The sequence below is a fragment of the Periplaneta americana genome, chromosome 3, assembly GCF_040183065.1.
Source record: "Periplaneta americana isolate PAMFEO1 chromosome 3, P.americana_PAMFEO1_priV1, whole genome shotgun sequence".
Lineage (NCBI taxonomy): Eukaryota > Metazoa > Arthropoda > Insecta > Blattodea > Blattidae > Periplaneta > Periplaneta americana.
In genome coordinates, this window is record NC_091119.1 from 224947 (window position 1) to 248185 (window position 23239).

General features: G+C 38.8%; 1 protein-coding gene across 3 annotated transcripts in view; it reads right to left on the reverse strand.

Annotated features, from left to right (window-relative positions):
- Window positions 1–473: 473 nt before the first annotated feature.
- LOC138695722 (zinc finger protein 180-like) overlaps window positions 474–23239 on the reverse strand; it is a 42115-nt gene continuing 19349 nt past the window's right edge. For all 3 annotated transcript variants that reach the window (XM_069819847.1, XM_069819846.1, XM_069819845.1), the window contains 5 exons: window positions 23047–23117; window positions 19869–20904; window positions 10715–10812; window positions 6284–6379; window positions 474–1822 (listed from right to left, as the gene is read on the reverse strand). In XM_069819847.1, coding sequence (XP_069675948.1) covers window positions 19908–20904; window positions 23047–23117 — 1068 coding nt within the window. In that variant the 3' untranslated portion in view covers window positions 474–1822; window positions 6284–6379; window positions 10715–10812; window positions 19869–19907. The remainder of the gene's footprint in view (window positions 1823–6283; window positions 6380–10714; window positions 10813–19868; window positions 20905–23046; window positions 23118–23239) is intronic.

Below are 23239 nucleotides of genomic sequence, written 5' to 3' on the forward strand. Positions count from 1 at the left end.
ACATTTCATGGAAATCTTTTGCAAGCCTAATCACAGATGTACAGCAACAGATGTTCTTAAGGAGGGCTCCCTTGTATAAAGATATAAATTACTGAAATAAAGCACGAATATACAATATTCGGAACTGCCTATATGAAGAGACGACAACTGGAGGTTTTCACAAAATGCTACGATGCACATAACCTCAAAATTTAGAGACAAATGAAGATGGAACTTCCAACATAATAAGAATAGACTGTGCATTCAATTTTATTAATGTTGTAGCAGAGGCAGAAGCCATGAATAAGCAAATGAAGTTCCTTAGCTATCAGATGCTTTGAGGTTGGTATCATTGTAGCTCACACTGAAATATGTTCAACGTTAAAATAACCTACAAGCAGGAGAATTGAAGCAAGAAGGAAGTCAATGAAGGTGTCCGGAAAACTCGTCTCGTAACTAATACAATCCGTCACACATTTAGGATTCGTAAAGAGTATAATTGAGGGGAAAAACAAGGCAGCTGCAATTTTCTTCATTTCTGGGTTATTTATGCACAGAGGACTAAAAAAATACGCTCTATCGTTTGGTCGAAGAACCAAGTAGTTCCAAGAATTACATTCAGTTATGATGCATTTTGTACCTGCTTCTTCTGTACATGTTTATTGTTTGGCGGTAAATTTTTCTTCATTATCTCGAAAAGTACTGAATTGGAATTGCCTGGTTTTTTCCCCCAAACCCCTCAATTTGTCACTAATTCAGGATTTGTCACACGTAAATAAATGGCCACAAATATAGGCCAGACTTTGATTTGCAATACAGAATGATTGAGTACGTGGAAGACAATTATATAACATGAAGAAGAGGTAGGCAGCAACCACGATATCCACCGAATATATGGAGTTGTTATCAGCACACAGTAGAAACTGCCACGTACAATTAACACATGTGAAGGTTGGTACACGAAACTAAACACGCTGATAGGAAGGGCTCTGTATCAGCTCTTGGAACAACTACAACGCCAAGTAGGAGAAGTAGACAGGGATATCAAAAAATTATAAGTTGAATACTCTCCACCTACCAAAAAGAGGAAGTTGCATTCCCGAACAGCTAGAATTGTACTGAATATAAAACACAAGGAAATGTTTTAACTTATGTTGTAATACAGGTCATAATCTCTCAGCAAACATGTTAATTTAACTCTCACGTAATTCAGAAGAGTATCTTACTTGCACATGATCAGTTTTCTCGTTAATAAGTCACAAATTCATGGTCTAATATTATAAATAAAAAATATTCCTCACGTGATAAAAAACACAAAGTGACAAATATGTATATGACGATTTCGGTATGACCAATTTTCCTAGAAACGTCAAGGCATGAAGCAAAGGCCATGACTAAGAATAGAGTGTGATGATACTCTTAGCAAGTCTTGTACCACTTCTCTTGCAAAGGGATAGATACAAACAAAACAAAAGGAGGTACAAAAGACGAAAGGACTAGAGTATATGTTAAACAATTTAAATGCAAAATATTGACTATCTAAGCAATGAAAGGAAGATTTAAATTCGCCAATATCAGCATTAACCACTAAATGTTACAATCCACAGTTCAGTTATTCATTAGTTTGTTTTGCACTTCTCAGTAGATCTGAGCCAGCACCACACATATTACTACAAGGTATCACAACTCCCTTCTTGTAAATTAGGGTAACACATAACAATACACTGCCTTACGTCATAAATAAGATAAAGTAGAGCACTCAAATCAGCTTACTGTCACAAACGATTTCGGACTCTTCTGCTGTTCCTTCCTCTTTTACGATGACCATGCCACAGGCCTCTTCCTGAAACAGACAAGGTTTACGTAATGTACCTGTCAAAACGTAAAGCAATATAATTTCAACTCGCACGAAGTCTGTTACTTCGAAACAAATAAGCAAGAAGATAGCGGCACAATTCAGTTACAGATTAACTGTACTGGGCTTATGTGCTAGGCCACCAGGGTTCAAATCCTTCTGCACCCTGAATTTATAATTCGTGCAGGCAACACAGCAGTATCGTGTCGCTACAGATTGCTGGGAGAGTCGGATTTTGCTGCCTATCAAATTCAACACGATGCTGGGTGGACACCTGTCCCATATGCTCACTGAAATTTCATAAAAGAATTTCTTCCCTCTTGAAGACTCAAACCAGTAGTAACACCTGAACACGAGTCCAGGCAGAAGACACTACTGTCGAGACTTTCTTTCGTTTTAGAAAGACGTGCATGAAGGCTCTGATATTGATGAGTGCGCACTGCGTCAAAGTTTGGAGAGCTGCAATTCCTGTGTTACTTTACTTGTCACTTCTTACAACAACATGTGCTCAATACTAACAGTAACATCAATTATAAAGTCCATACAAAATAACCCACTGTACTAAGAACGGCCAGAGTTCTGCTTTCTGTTCTGTAATGTCCTCAATCCTTCACAATAAACTGACTTACTTTCGCGCAATCTCTCTAGTTCAATTTTGTTACGCTCTCATGCACCCCTTCAAAACTTTCCTTGCTATTCTGTATCACATCCCACATATATACGATTACCATAATCATACATAGGTTGGATAAAAAATCATGGCAACACTGCTGAGCTGCCAGCTGTGTGGACATGAACAAGGACTGTTAGATGAGTTAGTGCAGCCAGCGGCGACAGTACTCTGTCAATCTACTGCAGTGTGTAGAATGTTGACTTTCATAGGGATAGTGCAAGCGCCCTAAGACCACGTTTACAAAACTAGAGCAACGTTCCTGGATCAAAATTGAAGTGACACGACGTCGTAGTGCACAAGAACGTTTTCAGAGACTGCATGAAGCATGTGGCGATGCAGCGTTGCCATATCACACAGCGACACGATGGGTTAAAGCGTTCAAGGAAGGCAAGGATGCCATTCAGGACAACCTCCGTACAGGACGACCCCGCGTGGAGGACAACACAGTTCAACTCCTTGCTTCCCTGTTGGATGCTGATCGCCGATGAACTGCGCGTGAGTTAGCAGCGAAGTCGGAGTATGCCACAAAACTGTGCTCCACATTCTGAAAGACATTCTGGGTTACCGCAAAATTACGGGGCGTTGGATACCCCATGAAATTTCCGAGGTTTAGCAATGGCACCGCTATGCAGTCGCACAGGCCTTGTTGGACCGGTATCAAAGGAAAGATGACGACTTTCTTGGACGAATCGTCGCTATGGACGAAACCTGGGCTCGCTCATACGAACCAACCAAACTTGAAACGTCAATCAAATGAATGGAAGCGTCCAGGTTCTTCTCGTCCGAAGAAAGTGCGCCCTACACAAAGTGCTGTGAAGGTGATGTTCATTGTGGCGTATGACATTGATGGGGTAATACTGCACCACGCTGTACCTCCAAGGCAGACGGCAAAGCGGAATACTACTGCAGGTTCCTGCAGCACCACCTTCGTCCAGCCCACAGGAGAAAACGACGACACTTGGTGGTACAGAATCCCATCATTCTTCATGATAATGCAAGGAGTCACGCCGCTGCTGCTGTCCAGGACCTCTTGCGCTGCTGGCAATGGGAGATTCTGGAACATTCTCCGTACTCACCTGATATGAGTCCATGCGATTACGATCTTTTCACCAAAGTGAAAGAAGCACTGCAAGGGACCCGCTACAATACCAGAGATGAACTTATCCGTGCTATAGGGCGGTCAATACGGAACATCAAAAAAGATGGACGCGCTGATGGTGTACGACGCCTTCCAAACATTTGGAAAAAGGTAATAAATAAGGGAGGCGACTATATAGAAGGTAAGTAAATGTTGTACCCCTGTCAATAAAGCCATGTCAGAAATATCGAACTGTTGCCATTACTTTTTATCACATACCCCTCAAGCAAACTGTTTGCTTTGCAATACAATATAATATGGTATAATTTTTTCATTAAAAGAAGTCCACACCTGTGCAGTGACATCTAGCGGGTCTGGCCGAGAAACCTGTTGGCCCGGGTTCGATTCCCGGTCAGGACAAGCTGCCTGGTTGAGGTTTTGTCCTGGGTTTTCCCTCAACCCAATATGAGCAAATGCTGGGTAACTTTCGGTGCTGGACCCCGGACTCAGTTCACTGGCATTATCACCTTCATTTCATTCAGACGCTAAATAACCTGAGCTGTTGATACAGCGTCTTAAAATAACCTACTAAAATAAAAAAAAAAATTCATTAAAAGAATTGGTACAAGTCCCTGCACCTAAGCTGAGAAAGAGCAAGTGGCAAATATCATTCCTCTCAGAAAAGTTGCACCTCATATATCATTTAATAAAAAAGGGCATCAATCACACTTATTCCTGTTTTTCATTTCTATAAGCGTACAGTTACCATTTTATATGCAAAGGCACTTGGCTGTATGGTTTCAGTATGTGGTTGCATATTGCGTTTGTTTTGAAATAGGCATCAAAATAAATGACAAGGAGTACATGGTGGTCGTACATGGCAAAGAAAGCTTTACTGTTGATTGTAAACCTTGGTGGGAAAAATTTAACAGGAAGAAAGTTTTATCCACAGAATTCTTAGGAAAAAAAAGTTCGAAATATGATAAACTGGCGTTTGAGACTTCAAAGCACTCTATGTTCGAATGCGAGGGAGGTGATGAAGCTGTATTGAATTCATTGGCGTTGCATCACTTTGAACTAGCTAAGCAGGACGTCAGATCTCTACCAACTGAAAAGGCATACAATGATGTCCAACAAACAAAAAAGAAAATTGAGGACATCGTCCAACTGAAAAAGTACATCCCAGATGAGCACTTACCCTTCTATGACGAGATATGAGATTGGCCAGCCAAGGATGGGAAGGGCCATTCAATGAACTTTTTGTTAAAACAAAATTAAGTAACTACTCATGTTTATATCATATTTTGAAGTAATTTCATTTCAAACACTTATAAGATGTTCTGTTTATTTAGTGTCCAATACTGTTTTATGAAAAAATAAACACAATATTTATGCTTTCATTTTGTAAAAGACATCAGTCCACTCATTTTAAACTTAAACAAATTATGGTTTATTTAACGACGCTCGCAACAGCAGAGGTTATATCAGCGTCGCCAATGTGCCGGAATTTTGTCCCACAGTAGTTCTTTTACATGCCAGTAAATGTACTGACATGAGCCTGTCGCATTTAAACACACTTAAATGCCATCGACCTAGGCCGGGATCGAACCCGCAACCTCAAGGACAGAAGGCCAGTGCTATACCGACTACACTACCGAGGCCGACTTCAAACTTTATTTTATGGGTTTACCATATAAGTTTAAAAGGTATAACTTCCGCATAAAATGCAGATTTATAAAAACATTGTCCTTATACTAAAACTAAAACGTCGTTCATATGAGTCATTTTAATTTACCGAAACTTTGGTGTTGCCGACTTATGTTCTTTTCAAAACCACTGATTCAATTAAGGCTCATTCACAATGAAAATTAAACATAACGTAAGCGTTAACTTAAGAATATAAACGTTACGGTAAAATCAAGAAGTCATACCATCATTCACGATGGGGACATAAACATAACAGCAAACATACTTGGTAACCATGGAAACATAACAACGACGCCATTTCCTCATATTCTGTCCTATACTTCAGCGCTCTACGATTGTGTTCTGTTTGCAAATCACGTAAGCATAAGCATGAAAGTTTGTAGTTTGCAAACTTTCATGTTAACGTCTTACGGTAATGCTTATGTGAATCATTGTGAATGATCCCATTTGGTAGCCTGGGCGCAAACTTCTGTGTTATGTTACGGTTATGTTTATTTTCATTGTGAATGGGTCTTTGGGAATGAAGGCGTCTAGAAATCATTTGGAATTGTAATGTGGAGGGTATTAATAACACATCATGAGTGTCAGTCCTAATAAAGCTTAAAGTGATTTACATAACATAGTGCATGAAACAGATAAATGGTTATTTAATGCAGCGCCAACAATACTGAAGACATAGTTTCTTAGTAGGTTATTTTATGACGCTTTATCAACATCTTAGGTTATTTAGCGTCTGAACGAGGTAAAGGTGATAATGCAAATGAAATGAATCCGGAGTCCAGCACCGATAGTTACCCATCGATAGCTGGGTTGAGAGAAAACCTCACCAGATAAGTAGCCCCAACCAGGAATTGAACCCGGGCCACCTGGTTTCGCGTCCAGACGCGCAAACTGTTACTCCGCAGGTATGGACAAGGCATAGTCATGTGGTTTGCAGCAAAGGAACATACCGGGTGCAGTGTCGAGGGAACCAGCAATGACCTTCACTCACCTCGGGCTCACACTTCACGACTGTCTCTGAAGTGTCCTCAATTTTTATTTCCGATTTGATATCACAGTTGCCGTCCAAGCTCTGCAATGCTGACTCCTGCAGAAAAGACACACGTAATCAATTCGTGTTGCATTGTTCCTTCGAAGATGAAGATCCTGTTGCAGTTGTTACAGCTTGGACTGCATGTCAACTATGTGACGATTTGTATTCAGATGTAAAATGGCTGCATCACCTGAACTGAATTTGAAATTCGAATAGCGAGCAAAATAATACAAATCCACCAACAAGCTAAGATACCACATCGACACACGTAAAAATTTACTAACTTAAATGACAAATATCTCGATGAATCAAATACCGAAAACAAAGGAAAAAATAAACATGAAAAAAATACATAATAATAATAATAATAATAATAATAATAATAATAATAATAATAATAATAATAATGATGATGATGATGATCTGCGATGCCAGCACATGGCAGTAGCAGCAGAACTCAAATGATGTTGACAGTACAGCATGGAATCTGTTCTCACGCAATTTCAACAGTTATCAAAAATATACTGAATGCTAAATGCACATCCTAAGCAACAAAATGCAATTTGATGATTGGATATTCGCTAGAATGTATTACGATTTACAAATTACGCACATATTCAATTAAATTTAAATGGAGGATTTCAGACAAGTCACAGCTTGTATTTATATTAAAACAAAACAATTGGTGAGCACCGGTGTTCAAGTTCATAAATCACGAATAGGGTGCGGATATATATGCACTGAAAATAGCTAAAATATGCATGCAAATATGCACTAAAAACAAAAAAAATATGCACTAAACTAACTTTGCAACTTTACTGTGGTTGGTTTTTTCCAACACTTTGCATGAAAGTAAATGAGGTATGCTGGATTTTGTTGGACATAATTTACCCACTGTGAAGTTCGCTATGTATCTGCCACACGAATCTGTTGATTCATCAACAAAAATCCATACGCAGTTCCCTCCTATGTCAGACCGTATTGAATCCAGGATAGAAGCATGTAGCGAAAGTAAATAATTTTTCGTAAGAGTGGATTCATCCGGTGTCCTCTGATTAAGACAATATTTTTTAAGAAATGATCATAGATGTGGATTATTTAATTTATGCAGCGGAATGTTCTGCATACAAAAGCTTTACAAAGGTCAGCGGAAAATGTAGCCTACTAACTTCAGACCGTGATTTCGCCTGAGTCAAAAGTACCTGTTGCGTCTTCTAAACCCTTTTGTTTTGACCAGAGATGTGCAATTGTTTTCGAATGCTTTCTGGTTAAAACTTTTTCTCGCATTTCATATACTTGACAATACACTATATCGCCGTCACTTGAATAGTCACTATTGCCTGAAATCCACTGTTACGTTAAAAAGGATTTAGTAGACTTATCTTTAGGCATTTTAGTTTAATCTGACAGAACACCGCATGAACAAGTCAGCAGATAAACACCTGCGGTCCTGTCGACACAAACTCTGAGAGGATACTGCATTGAGAAAGGAATGTAAGAAATTTCTTGTGTGAAAAAGATATCCATGTATTGTGAGACTGGAAGTATGGTCCCGTTAACATTTCATTTGAAATAAGGAGGCTATTGTGGTACAAGGGATGTCCGACATACAAATTCATTACTAGATTTACAGTTCGTTCAGAAATGTCAGATAATTGAGCATACATAAACTAAATAAATGCCGAAACACGCACTAACCCTCAAAATATACGTTTGCTGCATTTTCGAAAAATCCGGGCCCCAGTCATGAACAATACTTTTTTTAATGACCCTCATATTTCTTCATGCTACCTGGTGCTGGATGTTATGCAATACACCAGCAGATGTATTAAAAATGAAGACAAAACGCAAATTGACCTGGATGACATTGTGACCAATAATATATGATTCATATCTTGTGAGATCATTGCAATGATCACCGCATTGTCTACACAATGAAAACATAAAAAATGGAAGAAAATGATTCTAAAGAGAAGCACAACAAATATCAACAAAGCAGAGGCGTGACATGTCTCCTGAGGAAAATGCCTGTTCAGGGTTAATGGAAATGAAAACCTACCAAACATATCACAAAGATAAAGCTTAACCTAAAATTAGAAGCAGGTCTAGAAAAAGAATGAGAAAAGAAACAACGACGAGAAGTTGGTTTATTGGCTTCATACTGATTGCGATATATTACATTTTTCTTTCACATCAGCGCCACTTCTAAAAGTTCGTTGCTCTTTGTCTGCACTACCTTGCAACTCAAAACTCAGCTTCACAACAAGGCTCTACGTATCTTTCCGTTCTGTAAAGACTTAATACTCATAACAGTACAAAACACAAAACAAATCATAGTATTGCTCACCTCACGATACCACGAGGACAAAATATGCAAGCTTCTATACCTGCTTTCTTAAAGATGGGACATGACAGGAGCGTTGCGATCGGAAAAACAACTGAAAGTCACATAGCGTGGTAGGCCTGTTGCTATGGTAACAACGGTTGAGTTGCCAAACTTACCATTAATAGCTCTCTTGGAAAAATTTATTGTGCACAAAATGTTAACATTGGTACGTTTCGTCTTTGGCTCTCTGTCGATTTTTGTATTGTTTTCTTACCTTCGCGTCAATTGTCAATGAATGTTTTAACATCAGCCATCTTAACGTCAATTGGTAGCTTCCATCAGCTGGCAGCATGATAGTCCATATTGGCAACATAGCACTGTAGTTCCAAGTTTGGCCGCTTAACTGTCATGTCCCATCTTTCACAAAAACAAGTATAGCAAACCTGATGCAATTACAACAACACATTAGATAAATGTCAAAGAGAACAGCAGGGATGGCCAAAGATTATGTTTCGCAAATCTGTTGACAAAGGAGATACTATTGTACTTGACTATCGATGCTGGATTTAAGAGAACAGAAGACAGTGGAGTAATTCCTTGATCAATAATGACAATATAGTAAATAAGCTTGTAAAATGTTGTTCAATAAGACAGCAACTAATTCCACAGTTCTCTAGATGGAGAACAAACACAGCAGCCTAATGGTAAAGCCACTTTGGAAACGAAATGAACAAGAGCTCCTGAAGACACCACAGCAACGAGATGGAAGGCAGTTAAGGATAGTATTCCATGTGTCCGTGCTCAACATCTGTGATTCCGAATATACTTAAATAGGCAAAGTATAATATTACATGCAAGCATTACGGTTTCACTGAATATTTAGTTCTATTTCATTTAAGTTACATAACAACGAAAGTCCGAAAAGAAGAAATGCAATTCTTATTACGGTGAAGTGTTAATTTTTTTTTTTCTAGAATATATCAACAATGCATGACAAGTTCTCAGTACGTTTATCAAGTAACCAACATTATATACAAAATTTAACCTGTGGAAGTCCAAGTCTTCTTGCGTGTCACAAACTAGATACGCAGACATTCTGTTTACAAATAGCAGAGTGAACCCTGCTGGTAAATGCGTCACCCAACAGACGAGTCTTGTCATAATGCATACACGGCACATGTGAAATGTAAGAAAAGTTAATAAGCCTAATGATAATTTAACTTTAAGGATGTAAACAAAAATGAATGGTGTAATAGTAGAAGGTAGTAAGTGCCATGAGAGTAGTTTTGAGAAAAGCAAAAAGTATGTTTCATAATTTTCTGTATTACTGAAACAGTAAAAACGTAAGAAATAAACTCAGAAACCAATTTAAAAGCACTTACAATAATTTCGTAATTTATAGTTGGTAGTTACTTTATTTTTACACCGAAGTGTCAGTTAGTACACCTCTTAACATGTATTCAATAAATTCAGACAGTATGAAATTAAAGAAAAAAATAGACTACCATACACTCCAAGGATCAAATGTCCTTTAGGAAATGATTCTTGAGTTTCGATGTTTCCAGACAGCAGTTAATGTGTAGGCTACACTGTTTTCATCAACTCCATCTGCACTGACTCTGTGTTCATATAAACTGTTATGATTTAAACCTCCATAACATGGCAGTATCAATTTCATACATTGATATTTGCTTCCCATCTGGACCAATAACAATGACGACTGATATCGGCGCTTTGATCATACATTAAGTTCACTGTTGCTTATGTGGTGTCACCGAAATGAGAGAAAGTTTTCTTTATGACAGCGTGATTCTATGCTTACTATACAGATGAGGACCAAGTTTTACATGAAATAAACAGCATTTTCATAAAATCCGAGGCACTCTACTCAATATATTGGTCGAATTTTAACAATTTCATTTTATGAATGCAAAGACCTAGAAACTATAATTCAAAATTAATCGAAATGGCACTTACCATCTTTTATTCTCGAACGTTCAAATAATAAGAGAGAGAGAGAGATATGAATTTGAGGAGTTGAACGAATAGTTCTTTAAACTTACATAAGGTGAAAGATTTTCCACTTTCGCATCCGTGTAATCGCATGACTGTGCAGCCAACAGATCATCCTCAGGTTCTGTCTTGATCACATCCATCAGACCTGAAAGTACAGTGTCGGACAATTATGTGCTTGTTAGATACAGCTGCAGCTGTGAGGTGGAGTACTCATATGCGATAAAGAATAGTTTATTACGTAGACAATAAATTAACGCACAATTTTAAATGTAGTCGTGAAAGTCAACAGGCCTAATTGATTACATGTGTGCATACTTTGGAGCTAAAATCATCTGTACAATCATAAAAAATGCAACTAAGTACAGTTCCATACCTGTATTTCAATAAATAGTCCAAATAATAAAGATTCGGTTTTGTCGAATTAATTATCTTTGGCCTGCATTTCTGTCACATATAAACAATATTATTGCAGTAATTTATTTTTGAAAATACGTGTGTATTTGTAGATTACGGTCAATATAGAATATTGTGCCTGCATTGTATGATATGGAAGGAAAATGTTTCTTTACAGTCAGTGAAACAGAACAATCGGTTTCACCCCTCTCCTTCCACCTGATGTTATCTTATTCACGAACAAAGGAGCGTCAAAAGTCGCTGATCCAGGTAGCAATGCATTGCATCACAGACAAATGAGTCCGAACACAACATCTGAAATAAGGCAAGTAGGCTATACAGAAATGTTACCTATTCCATAGAGTACTGTTGGTGATACCATTAGGAGATACAAAAATGAAGACAGAGTGGAATTTGGACTACCACCAGGTCGAACAAAAAAATTAACAGACAAAGAAGAACATGTAATAATTAGAAAAATAAAGATAAATCCAAGATTATCTGCACCACAGATTGCCGCACAAGTGGAACAAGCGGGTCAGTCCACAAACAATTAGGAGGAATCTTAAAACAGAAGAGAAGCCAGGAAGAAACCAGACATCAGTGAAGTAAATACGAACAGACTAAACCTTGCTAAGGAGTACAGTCAAAAGGACAAAAATTGGTGGAATGATGTCTTCGCTGATGAAAGTCCCTACAAAGTTTCTGGGTCAACTGGGAGGACAATGGTGTGGCAAAGACCTAATCAAGAGCTACAACCAACTGTGAAGCATGGTGGAGGAGGTGTGATGGTTTGGGGGTGTATTTCTGGTCATGTAGTTGGAGAGTTGGTGTTTATTGACGGTACTATGGGCAAGCATAAATATTTACAATTGCTTAAAGACAATTTGTGGAAAAGTGCTGAAAAATTAGGGATACTGGAAACATTCAAGTTTTACCAAGATAACGATCCCAAACACAGCCTATGAAGTGCGTTCCTCGCTGTCCCAAGGTGATTTGAACCTCGGCGCAGTCACCAGATTTGAATCCCATCGAAAATTTGTGGGACGAAGTAGACTGTAGGATATGAACTTCACCAATTACCTCAGCTACGGAACTAAAGAGAAGAATGGAAAAGCATTAGTTCTAACTACATACAGAAGTTAGTATCTAGTATGCCAAAGCGTCTGAACGCCGTTTTGCGACCAAGTATTGATGGACACAAAATGCAGTACCAAAGTGAAAACCGAATATTTATGAGCACAAATATTACGTTTTTTTTAAGCAAAGGATTTCAGTGATCTGTTTGATTTGTAATATGGGCAAAATACTTTCGTTTTGTGTTTGATATGGAATTGTATATGTCCTGAAATGTTAATGTTGTAATTATTTCGTTTGTTATGAACAAGATCATAAATAAGTTAAGAGTAACGACAGGTCAATGCTTTCAAATTTTACAAAACCGAATGTTTATGGGAGTCAATGCCAGGCAACAAATAATCAAACGGAAAAAAAATCCTTATAGGGCTATCTGAACCTGAAATTCATAAAACTCCATTAAGTGACAAACTGTCTGAACAACAGGCCATAATAATCTAATAATGCATAATTAGAATTAGATGATCATAGTACTTTCTGCGCTGAAACTAGCGCTGACATAGTTCCGGTGACTCCGGACGTGAAAATCGTTGAAATTGTAAGGGATTTTTTTTTTTTTGTAGAGATGCAATTGATCGTATATGCAAGCAATAACAAAAGCCTAAACTAAGCAAAACCCGTCACAGGTTCGCATATACAAGGTGTATAAGCGGAGTAAGAAGGGAACTGACTCGACGCTAGTTAGCCCTTCACTGCAATATTTCTACAAATATGGAACTGATAAACAATACTCTAAAACTATTTCTGGTAGACGAACATTCCTGACTGAAAGTGTGTAACAGTCTTATCCTCCAAACTCTCCTGTATGGCTGTAAAACTGGGTTAATAAACAGACAGACATCCGCAGACTACGGCCTCCCGAAGTGGACGAATTACTGGCTATGCAGTGCTCTACCATCGGAGAAATAAGGATATAATTAATAAGTTCATATGGAACCACTATAGGAAATTTCCACATACAAGGGCAGATGGTTACAATACGTTTCCAGGACGCCCCCAACTACGATTCCTCAGCAAAACCTGCAAAATACTACCCACAAAAACGAAGACGACCTGGACGTATACAGAAACGTCTCCTCGACTCTATTTAGCTGGGACAGAAACATGTCAAAAGATGGCTCGATTTCGTCCTCGGTGTATAATGGAATATTTTCCATTCCTAATATTTCTTAATACAATTAATATAAAAAACGTAAGACTGCAATTGAAAATGTCTAAGTATTTTATACAACTGACATGCCTATCCATGTGCGGTGAAAGATATTGGAGAAAAATATAAGTTTATTAAATTAAGTCTAATTAAAAACCAAATGCCAGTGATTTTGAGAAAGCACTGGAAGCATTAAACGCAAGACTTCACAAATTTATTGCAATATAAAGCTTACCTACTGAAGTGTTTTGTTCGCTGGCAATTAACTGCGCATGTCTGCTTGGCTTAGTGTCCGAATCCCAACAATCGGAAATTTTCTTTTCATCGCAATCAGAATCACTGTTAGTCCTGGTGCTACACCTTTCTGGCTTGTTCATAGCATTCCTATACGTTTCAACTCCTAATTCACATTGAACGCCTTTATCACAGGTCAACTGGTCACTAGCTGCTTTATTCACATGCAATGCCTCACTTTCTGCTGTACTGCTAGTGCTAGGCTTATTGCTTCCCAATACTTCCGATTCCATTTTCATTCTTAATGAAGACCCTTTTTTCTTGGAGCGTTTCGGAATCTTACACTTTGGAAACTTTGTAGGAATGGCGCCGTCGTTCAATCTTGGTTGTTTCAATTTGCTGTCGGGCAGAAGTCTTAGCTTTAATACATCTGACTGGTTGAAATCTTCTTTTCGAAAGTGAATACCACAAATTACTGATTTCGTTGTGGGAATGAAATTGTTCCGCTTTGTACATAAAATCCACTTGTTGTGTAAACTTGGATATTTGTGTTTATTGGGAAAATAATAATAGCCAATATCTTTATCTCGCCCCCTTGAGTTAGCACAACCATAAACGCTGCATAAAGGCATTGTTAATGTTCCGTGATTAATGCAAAGAACATTATTGGTTTGACAAGATTTTTAACATTCAAGAGTGAGCATCACAATGCAACGAAGTCAGGTAAACATTACACGGCTACTCGCTGACTGGGATATTACGTAGTGACGCTATCGCCATGTCATGAAATCATTTTCAGAAACCATAACGTACTTAAATAGAATGAAAGTACAATTCGCCTTGCGAAATTGTAGGCCTACCTATTTCTTCAAATTTAAATGCGGCACTAATTAGTAGTAATTATAGAATAAAGATGTAGTAAGCCTCGAATTGTAATTATATCTCACAGTATCATCAAATTCTACTACAAATAATCACTGAAATGACAAATAATGAACTGCACTTCACGGAAACGAACATGAAATACCCTACCAAAACTTCATTCCACTAGACACGCGAAATTGTGGGATCCAGAATGCCGTGACAACGTGACACATAAAATGACACAAAAGTCAATATATTATATGAACTAAATTCCCGTTTTCAATTACATTAATTGTGACACAAATTTTTGCGGTTTTTTAATTTTTTATATAACGGATACAATGTTTCAATTTTTTTAACTTTCAAAGCAATTAAAAAAAAACCAAGAAATAGGTCCACTACTACTGTATCACACAATGTCAACTCCTACATTTTACAGATCGTACACTTCTGGCGAAACGGACAATGTGGTACCGATACTTAACAACCAAATTGCTGCTTTACCCATATACGCCTTTGACGTTTTATAAGTAGGCCTAATTTTTCTGGAACTGGTTCTCCAAATCTGTGTCGTATCAATTGCACACTTAATCTAGAAAAAAAAAAAAAAAAAAAAAAAAAAAAAAAAAAAAAAAAAAAATGGTATAGTGTACAGGTACCAGTATTTTCTTCATTACACTCAGGGTCTTCTTCAGTAACATGGGTAGGTTTGGCAACGCTGAGTGGAGGCGGGAGGTTCTAAAGTGATATTGATGTAATTGTGTTTGCTCATTGCTTTCGTTGTACGTAGCGTGTATTTTTTTCAATATTACTTTATGCACAAAGGTAAGATCAAGAGTACCGGGTAGTGATGTAAATTATTACCGATTCGAAAATAGTGTTTTATTGCAATCAATTAGCTATACGGCTTAAGTAGGTTACTTACATACAAACACTTCCACTTAGAATAATAATAATAAAAAACCTATTTTTATTGATAGTACAAAGATATTTGGGGCTAAAAGGGATGAAGTTACAGGAGAATGGAGAAAGTTACACAACACAGAACTGCACGCATTGTATCCTTCACCTGACATAATTAGGAACAATAAATCCAGACGTTTGAGATGGGCAGGGCATGTAGCACGTATGGGCGAATCCAGAAATGCATATAGAGTGTTAGTTGGGTGGCCAGAGGGGAAAAGATCTTTGGGGACGTAGATGGGAAGATAATATTAAAAAGGATTTGAGGGAGGTGGGATATGATGATAGAGACTGGATTAATCTTGCTCAGGATAGGGACCAATGGCGGGCTTATGTGAGGGCGGCAATGAACCTCCGGGTTCCTTAAAAGCCAATAAGTACAAAGATAAATAAATGAAAAAGATATTACTTGTATCGAAAATAATAAAATCAATAATGCAATAAAGACGTAATTGACTACGCAGTACTCTTAAGTTCCATTCAATTAACAAATTTTTGGCTAGTAAATTGACAATGTTTGCCGCTTTATGTTGTTTCACCTCTGACGTGAAAGGTCTAGGATATCATATACATTTTAATTTCATACGATTATTTGTCGTGCTTTTGTATAAATATTTTAGATGCCCGGCAAGCCAGTTTTAGTTTGAACCTGGCCAGTCACCATAACAATACTGTTATCCTAAATTATTTCTTATAAACTTTTTAAAATTAATTTTAAATAAATATAACTGCAGAAAACAAGCTAAGAATGTAAATTATGCAAAGAAAATAAAAATGTAAAGAGAGAAAACTATTGACATGTTATAATAAAATATGAGGATGTAAATACAGTTAGGACAAGTATAGAGATCTATGAAAAAGTGTAGAAACATATCTTCAACATAATACGTAACAAAACACATCATTATCTATTAAGTACGTTGCAATTAGAGTACACTCAGTGAATTTTAAATCCTGTAAATACGAAGTGAAAAGGAACATGATTAGGTCTGTAACTAATTTATTACAAGAGAAATAATATATTAAAACACAAACCTTGAAAACCAAAAAAGTGAGTGTAAGCATCTACAAATTATAGGTAGTTCTGACGTATAGCAGGCATTCCGAATCTTCAACAAAATTGCAACTTTTATGGGGTCACAAAACAGCTGTTTACAATGAACTTGAAATCAACGGCGTAATTGTGGGCAATTTGCTAGGAGACGTCGTTACACATAGGCCAGTTTTACACTAATCCTAAACATCTTTAGAATGACTTGCTTGGGGTCGTCCCAAACGCTGACTACCAACCGTAAGAATGCCAGTCCTTATATACCCGTCAGTCAAGGCCTCCTGACATAAATGAAAGCAATTAACAATAGATATCTCAATCATGGCAACCTTATAATTTATCCTGTCAATTGATTAATCGATCTTGCTACGTACAACATAATTATGTCGCGGTATCCGTCTGGAACGTTCCGGTCGCGTCTGGGGAGAAGAGAGGCGCGGGGAAGCGGAACTCGGGCTTCGGCTGGAGCGGAGCAGAAGGGGAAGGAAAACTACGAGACGACGGGGAGGTAAGGAAGCGCCTGGAAGTGGAGGACCAGATGCTTCGCGACGCAGAACACCTGGACGATCGTGGGAAATAAATAACACCGTGACTGCCGACGGAGGGCAGTAAGTCAGTCAGCTGCGAGAGAGCTAGTTAGTCTGGTCTCCGACAGCGGAGACGTTTCCAGAGGATCTGAGTTCGAGGTGCAGTGAACTTGAGTGGCAGTATCCAGGCGAGTGCAACGTATCCGGAGATCTTGGATTCGACGTGCATGGAAACGCATCTGGAGGGCGGCGTTCGACGTGCACGGAACCGCGTCTAGAAGGCTTGGGTTCGAAGTGCAGTGAACTGTACCTGGAAGTCTTGGGTTCAGAGTGCAGTGAACTGTATCCGTAAGTCTTGGGTTCCGAGTGCAATGAACTGTATCTGGAAGTCTTGGGTTCCGAGTGCAGTGAACTGTATCTGGAAGTCTTGGGTTCGAAGTGCAGTGAACTATATCTGGAAGTCTTGGGTTTCGAGTGCAGTGAACTGTATCTGGAAGTCTTGGGTTCGAAGTGCAGTGAACTGTATCTGGAAGCCTTGGGTTCGAAGTGCAGTGAACTGTATCTGGAAGTCTTGGGTTCCGAGTGCAGTGAACTGTATCTGGAAGTCTTGGGTTCGAAGTGCAATGAACTGTACCTGGAAGTCTTGGGTTCGGAGTGCAGTGAACTGTATCTGGAAGTCTTGGGTTCCGAGTGCAATGAACTGTATCTGGAAGTCTTGGGTTCCGAGTGCAGTGAACTGTATCTGGAAGTCTTGGGTTCGAAATGCAGTGAACTGTATCCGGAAGTCTTGGGTTCGGAATGCAGTGAACTGTATCTGGAAAGCTTGGGGTTCGACGTACCGTGACCTAGAGTGAGTGAGCTAGAAGAACTAGCTAAGGCGAACGAACTGAGAACTGACAGTTTTGTTTTGTACATAGTGCTTTGTGAACATTAGTTGAGATTAGGAGTACATTGTTGTTCTTCTCTATAATACACGTGAATAGTCATTGTCGTTCTGTGGAATGCAATAACGACTACTGTGTTGCAGTGTTGAGTGGAATACCCATTGTTGACGGGTATGTGGTTGTTATTAAAGTTAGAAGTAAAACTCACATTGTTGTTTAAATATAAACGTAACAGAATGTTTGCACGATCCCTCTCATCCCCAAGAAGCAGCTTCAGAAACCTGCAACTCTTTACTCGACAAACACACAGTGATATAATTTTAGACATGATTTCTCAGTATTGTTTTGATCACAGTTATAGCCCAAAAACAGTCTTTGCATAAATACGAAGTTTTAGGCCTACATTTCATAAAAGAAATTCAGAATGCATTTTCAAATTCCAGGTAATGTTGCATTACTTAACACAAAAATGTCTACGATCTGCGAAAAAAATATAGTTTGAACAGTCCAATAGTGGATACAAGTTTTAATGAATTTCTCCTACATATTTTCTGGAGTTACAGTGAATTGAGCACAACTGCCTCAAAACAGATTTAGTATCCATCTGTGACTGTCGTAACGGTAGGCCCAAATTGATTAAATTACTTCAAGAAAACACTCAAAAGCTCGCGTTTAAAATTGTGCAAACTTAGTTACAAATCCGAATGGACAACCTCTGTAGTTGGTGTATCGTGCTAACAAGCTCAATTTTTCATGGTTCATGGATTAGGGAAAACACGGGAAATTTTACTTGAAACAAGTAAGGAAGGTTAGGAAGGAAACCCCGAAAAAAAACAAAGTATATGAGTATGTCTCGTGACCAAGAACATAGTACAAAATGGAAATATACAAATTGGAAATTTATCCTAAAGGTAAACAAATCTGGTACCATAGCGCAAGACTAACAAATACAGATGACATTCGGGAGGAATTAAAGGCAGAATAAATATGGGAAATGTCTGTTATTATTCAGTTGAGAAGATTTTACCATCCAGTCTGCTCTCGAAAAAGCTGAAAGTTAAAATTTAAACAATACTTATATTACCGTTTGTTCTGTGTGGTAGTGAAACTTGGACTCTCCCTCTGAGAGAGGAACAAAGGTAAGGCTGTTTGAGAATAAGGTGCTTACTGGATTATTCTTGTACAGGATATGGTTTGATGGTGGGCTTATATGAGAATGGCAATGAACCCCCGGGTTCCTTAAAAACCATTTTTTGTCGTTATGGATCATGGGTTTTAGATTCATATGCTGCTAATGTTAACACCTATTTCAACCAACTTTTGTAAAGTTTAAACTATCGATCAATCAAACAGTGAAATGCTTCCAAGAAAAATTATAGAAAGAGACATTAGTAAAAATGACTGGATTACTCTTGGTATAAAATATCAAGAAAAATGGAAACTTTTTTCACTTTATTACATACTGACTGTATGAATCGTATGATTTTCTTCTTGCTTGGCAGCACAACTAAATATCAATGTTGTACAGGATAGGATTCGATGGCGGGCTCATGTGAAAATGGCAGTGAACCTCCAGGTTCCTTAAAAGCCATTTTTTTTTTATGGATCATGGGTTTTAGACTGATATGCTGCAGATGTTAACAGCCATTTCAACCAACTTTTGTAAACTTTAAACAATCGATCAATCAATCAAACAGTGAAATGCTGCCAAGAAAAATTATAGAAAGAGACTTTAGTAAAAATGACTGGATTACTCTTGGCATAAAATATTACGAATTAAAATGGAAACTTTTTTCACTTGATTACATACTGACAGTATGAAATATATCCAACAGGAATCGTATGATTTTCTTCTTGCTTGGCAGCTCAACTGAAGTGAAAAGCTCTGTGTGGCTGTTGGACTGAAATGTACTTTGCGTGGAAAAAACTTCTTAGGGCTGTAGTATTTTAATTGCTTATGAATTGTGTGCGCACATACACAGTTATATTGTTACTGACCTTTTTTAATGAAAAATAATTCGCAGCAGCAAACACTGCTCAGCGCGCCCTGTCGGCAGTGTGCGCGCGTCTGTGCCGCCCAAGCGTTCCCGACTGTGAGAAGCACTTCCCGCATATATCGCACTTCAACGGCTTCTCGCCGGTATGAGTTCGTCGATGCAATTGCAGTGTTCGCGTGTGGGAGAAACATTTGTCACAAACTTCGCATTTGAGTGGCTTCTCTCGTGTGTGAGTCCTGGCATGGAACTTGAGCGACTCCGCCCTCGAGAAACTCTTCCCGCACTCTTGGCACTTGTACGGCTTCACACCGGTGTGTGATCGTGTGTGGATCATCAGCGTCTCCGATCGCGAGAAGAATTTCCCGCAGTGATCGCACTTGAATGGCTTCTCCCCAGTGTGCGTTCTCACATGTATCCGCAGAGTTCCTGACTGGGTGAAGCACTTCCCACAAACAGCGCAAATGAATTGCTTTTCTCCTGTGTGCGTCCGCACGTGGCCTTTCAGATGTCCCGATTGTGAAAAGCATTTTCCGCAGATCTCGCACTTGAACAGCCTCTCGCCCGTGTGTGTCCGTGCGTGTCTTTTCCGGTGTCCGGAATGCGTGAAGGATTTCCCGCACACCTCGCAGCTGAACGTCTTCTCGCCGGTGTGCGTGCGTGAATGGCTCTTGAGGTATCTGGGCTGCGAGAAGCATTTGCCGCAGACGTCGCACTTGAAGAGCTTCTCGTCTGCGTGTGTTCGCACGTGACTTCTGAGGTGTCCCGCTTGGGACACGCATTTCCCACAGATGTCGCATCTGTACAGCTTCTCCCCCGTGTGCGTGCGCACGTGGCACTTAAGGTGCCCTGATTGCGAGAAGCACTTCCCGCAGGTATCGCACTGGAACTTCTTATTGGCGAAATGTGACTGTGACTGCAACTTCTCTCTTGTAAGCAATTCGTCGCAAATCAGGGAGTGAAGTGAATCTTCTGCCGAGACACGATCTTCATGTCTTGTGCTCTCCAGCAACGTTCCATGCTCGTCATTCTTCAAAGTGCTGTAATCAAAACATAGCTTAGAGGTCATCAGCATCACCAGTTACAGCACTGACCAATAAGGACGACTAATCGCTTCAAGTTATTTGGTTGAGAAGACCGACATCACCAGCTGACAATCACACCTTTGAATTTGGGATGTAATGAAGTCTGTCATATCAAAGTACATATTTTCCAAACCTCAGTAATGAGAATTTGGCCTAGATAATTAAAGAACACATCACTTATACGAACACTCATTAACATGGAGATATTTCCAAATGTCAAAAACATTGCAAGGTAACTAATTGCATTCTTCTCTTCAAGGTCAGCCATGATTGACCATATCTGTATTCAATAAGAATTCCTCACTCTTAGTAATTTTATTATTAGTTTATTTTATTATGCTTTGTCTATTGTGATAGTTATCTATCGTCTGATTGACAGAAGGTGATGAGTCCAGGGTCCAGCACCGAAAACCAGGACTTACTCTGAGTAGAAGAAAAATTCCGGAAAAACCTCAACCAGGTAAGTTGCGCGAACAGAATTACAGTCAATAAACCTACTTAAATATGTTTAGAAATGTAGTGAATTAGAAATATGTTAATTCGCGCAACTAATCAGAATGCACACTTATTCCAATGAAGAGAACGCAGGTGTCTTACAAAGATCACGTTTTCTTTTGTAAATGCATTTAACAAAGTGAAATACCTACTGCATTTTCGCCTAATTTTAACTAACTATGTGTTCAAAGAAAATATGGTAGGGGTGAATTAGTAATTCAATTGTTCAATGTCTTCATCGATGATGGAATTATTTTGAATGTGTCAGGCTTTTTCTACATTCTCAGAACAAAATATTGTGACGGTAGGCCGAATATTCTCGTCGTTCCTGGCCGCTTCGGGAAACTTCGTGTGCGGCAGAAGACGCAAGTCGGCCAGCACTGGAGAGGACAGTCGTAAGAGGGGGAAGCTGGAAGTTTCGGAAAGCCATGCGACCCGGATGTGTTAACGAGATTCTTCGCGAAGTCGTAGTTTCTGGAAAGTGTCGTTTAACTAATAAAAAGCGAGCAGCCTTTGAAGAGAGTTCAGTTTCTGGACAGCAAGCCAGCCAGTCTTGTGTAGCAGTGAAGCCAGCTTCGACACCGGAGTTAGTCTTGAGTGTGTCCGCAACTGTGGGAGCGTCCTGGCGAGTGCGGCGTATCCGGAGTCTGTGGTTCGACGTGCAGTTGGGGGACCTGAGTTCGAAGTTCAGTGGACTGTCTCTGGAAGTCTTGGGTTCAATATTCTGTGAACTTGACTGAATGAGGTAGAATAACTAGCCAAGGCAACGAAGTGTGAACTGACAGTTTTGTTTGGAAATAGTGCTTTGTGAACATTAGTTGAGATTAGCAGTATATTGTTATTCTCAATAGCCCAATTGAATTGCCATTGTCGTCTGTGGAGTGCAATAACGAATACTGTGTTGCTACGTGGAGTGGAAAACCCATTGTTGACGGGAGTGTTTAAATTCAATTATAGAAAGTGATTATTGTTGTAGATAAAAGTAACATTGTTGTGTGAATAAAAGTCAAAATATAATCAAGCCACTACATGACGCCAAGTTTTGTTATGATCCTTGAAGTGCCGACAATCTGTATGTCCACAAGCTAGTGTCTGTGAATGCAGACGTGTATTTTGGAACTTGTAGTAATTCTATTTGCAGAGAGGGAAACCAAGATAAATGCACTACGAACACAATTAGAGAAAATTGGTGATTGATGCAGAGCTGCATCAAAGAGAATGCGATGCTTAATAGGATTTATACATAGAATACTAACGTAGAGTAATTCAGTAATTTTCCTAGATATATTTCACCCAATATTTAATTTTCCTTGTGATACGAATTAAATCTCAGAAAAGTATTTTTAAGCATACTCCCAGAAACAACATGTGCTCCACATAAAATACTTAAGCAAAATTTTAAGCACCAATTCTTCAACAATCTGAAGCAACAGAACAAGAGTTCATTCTCTTAGAGAAACCAAAGTCTCGTAGTGAATACTTAATATAGCCAACTGATAAAGACTACTGTCAGATTTCATTGAATTGAATATCAAAATGCACTTGATGTAACTGAACAAGTGAAATGAATCACAACGTCAATGTTATGAACACTACACTCACCTGTCAGATTCCTCTTTGGTTACTTGCAGCTCAGGCTCTTCTTTCACTGTAACCGGATCAAATTTGTCTTCCTGGAAGTAATAAGCATAACAGAGAACACTGAGTCAGGCACTTTCAAGGACAAAGATATGTGGATCAGAAATACCAACAATGCAATGTTCGCTAAGGACATATTACGAAATGAGGTTGGATA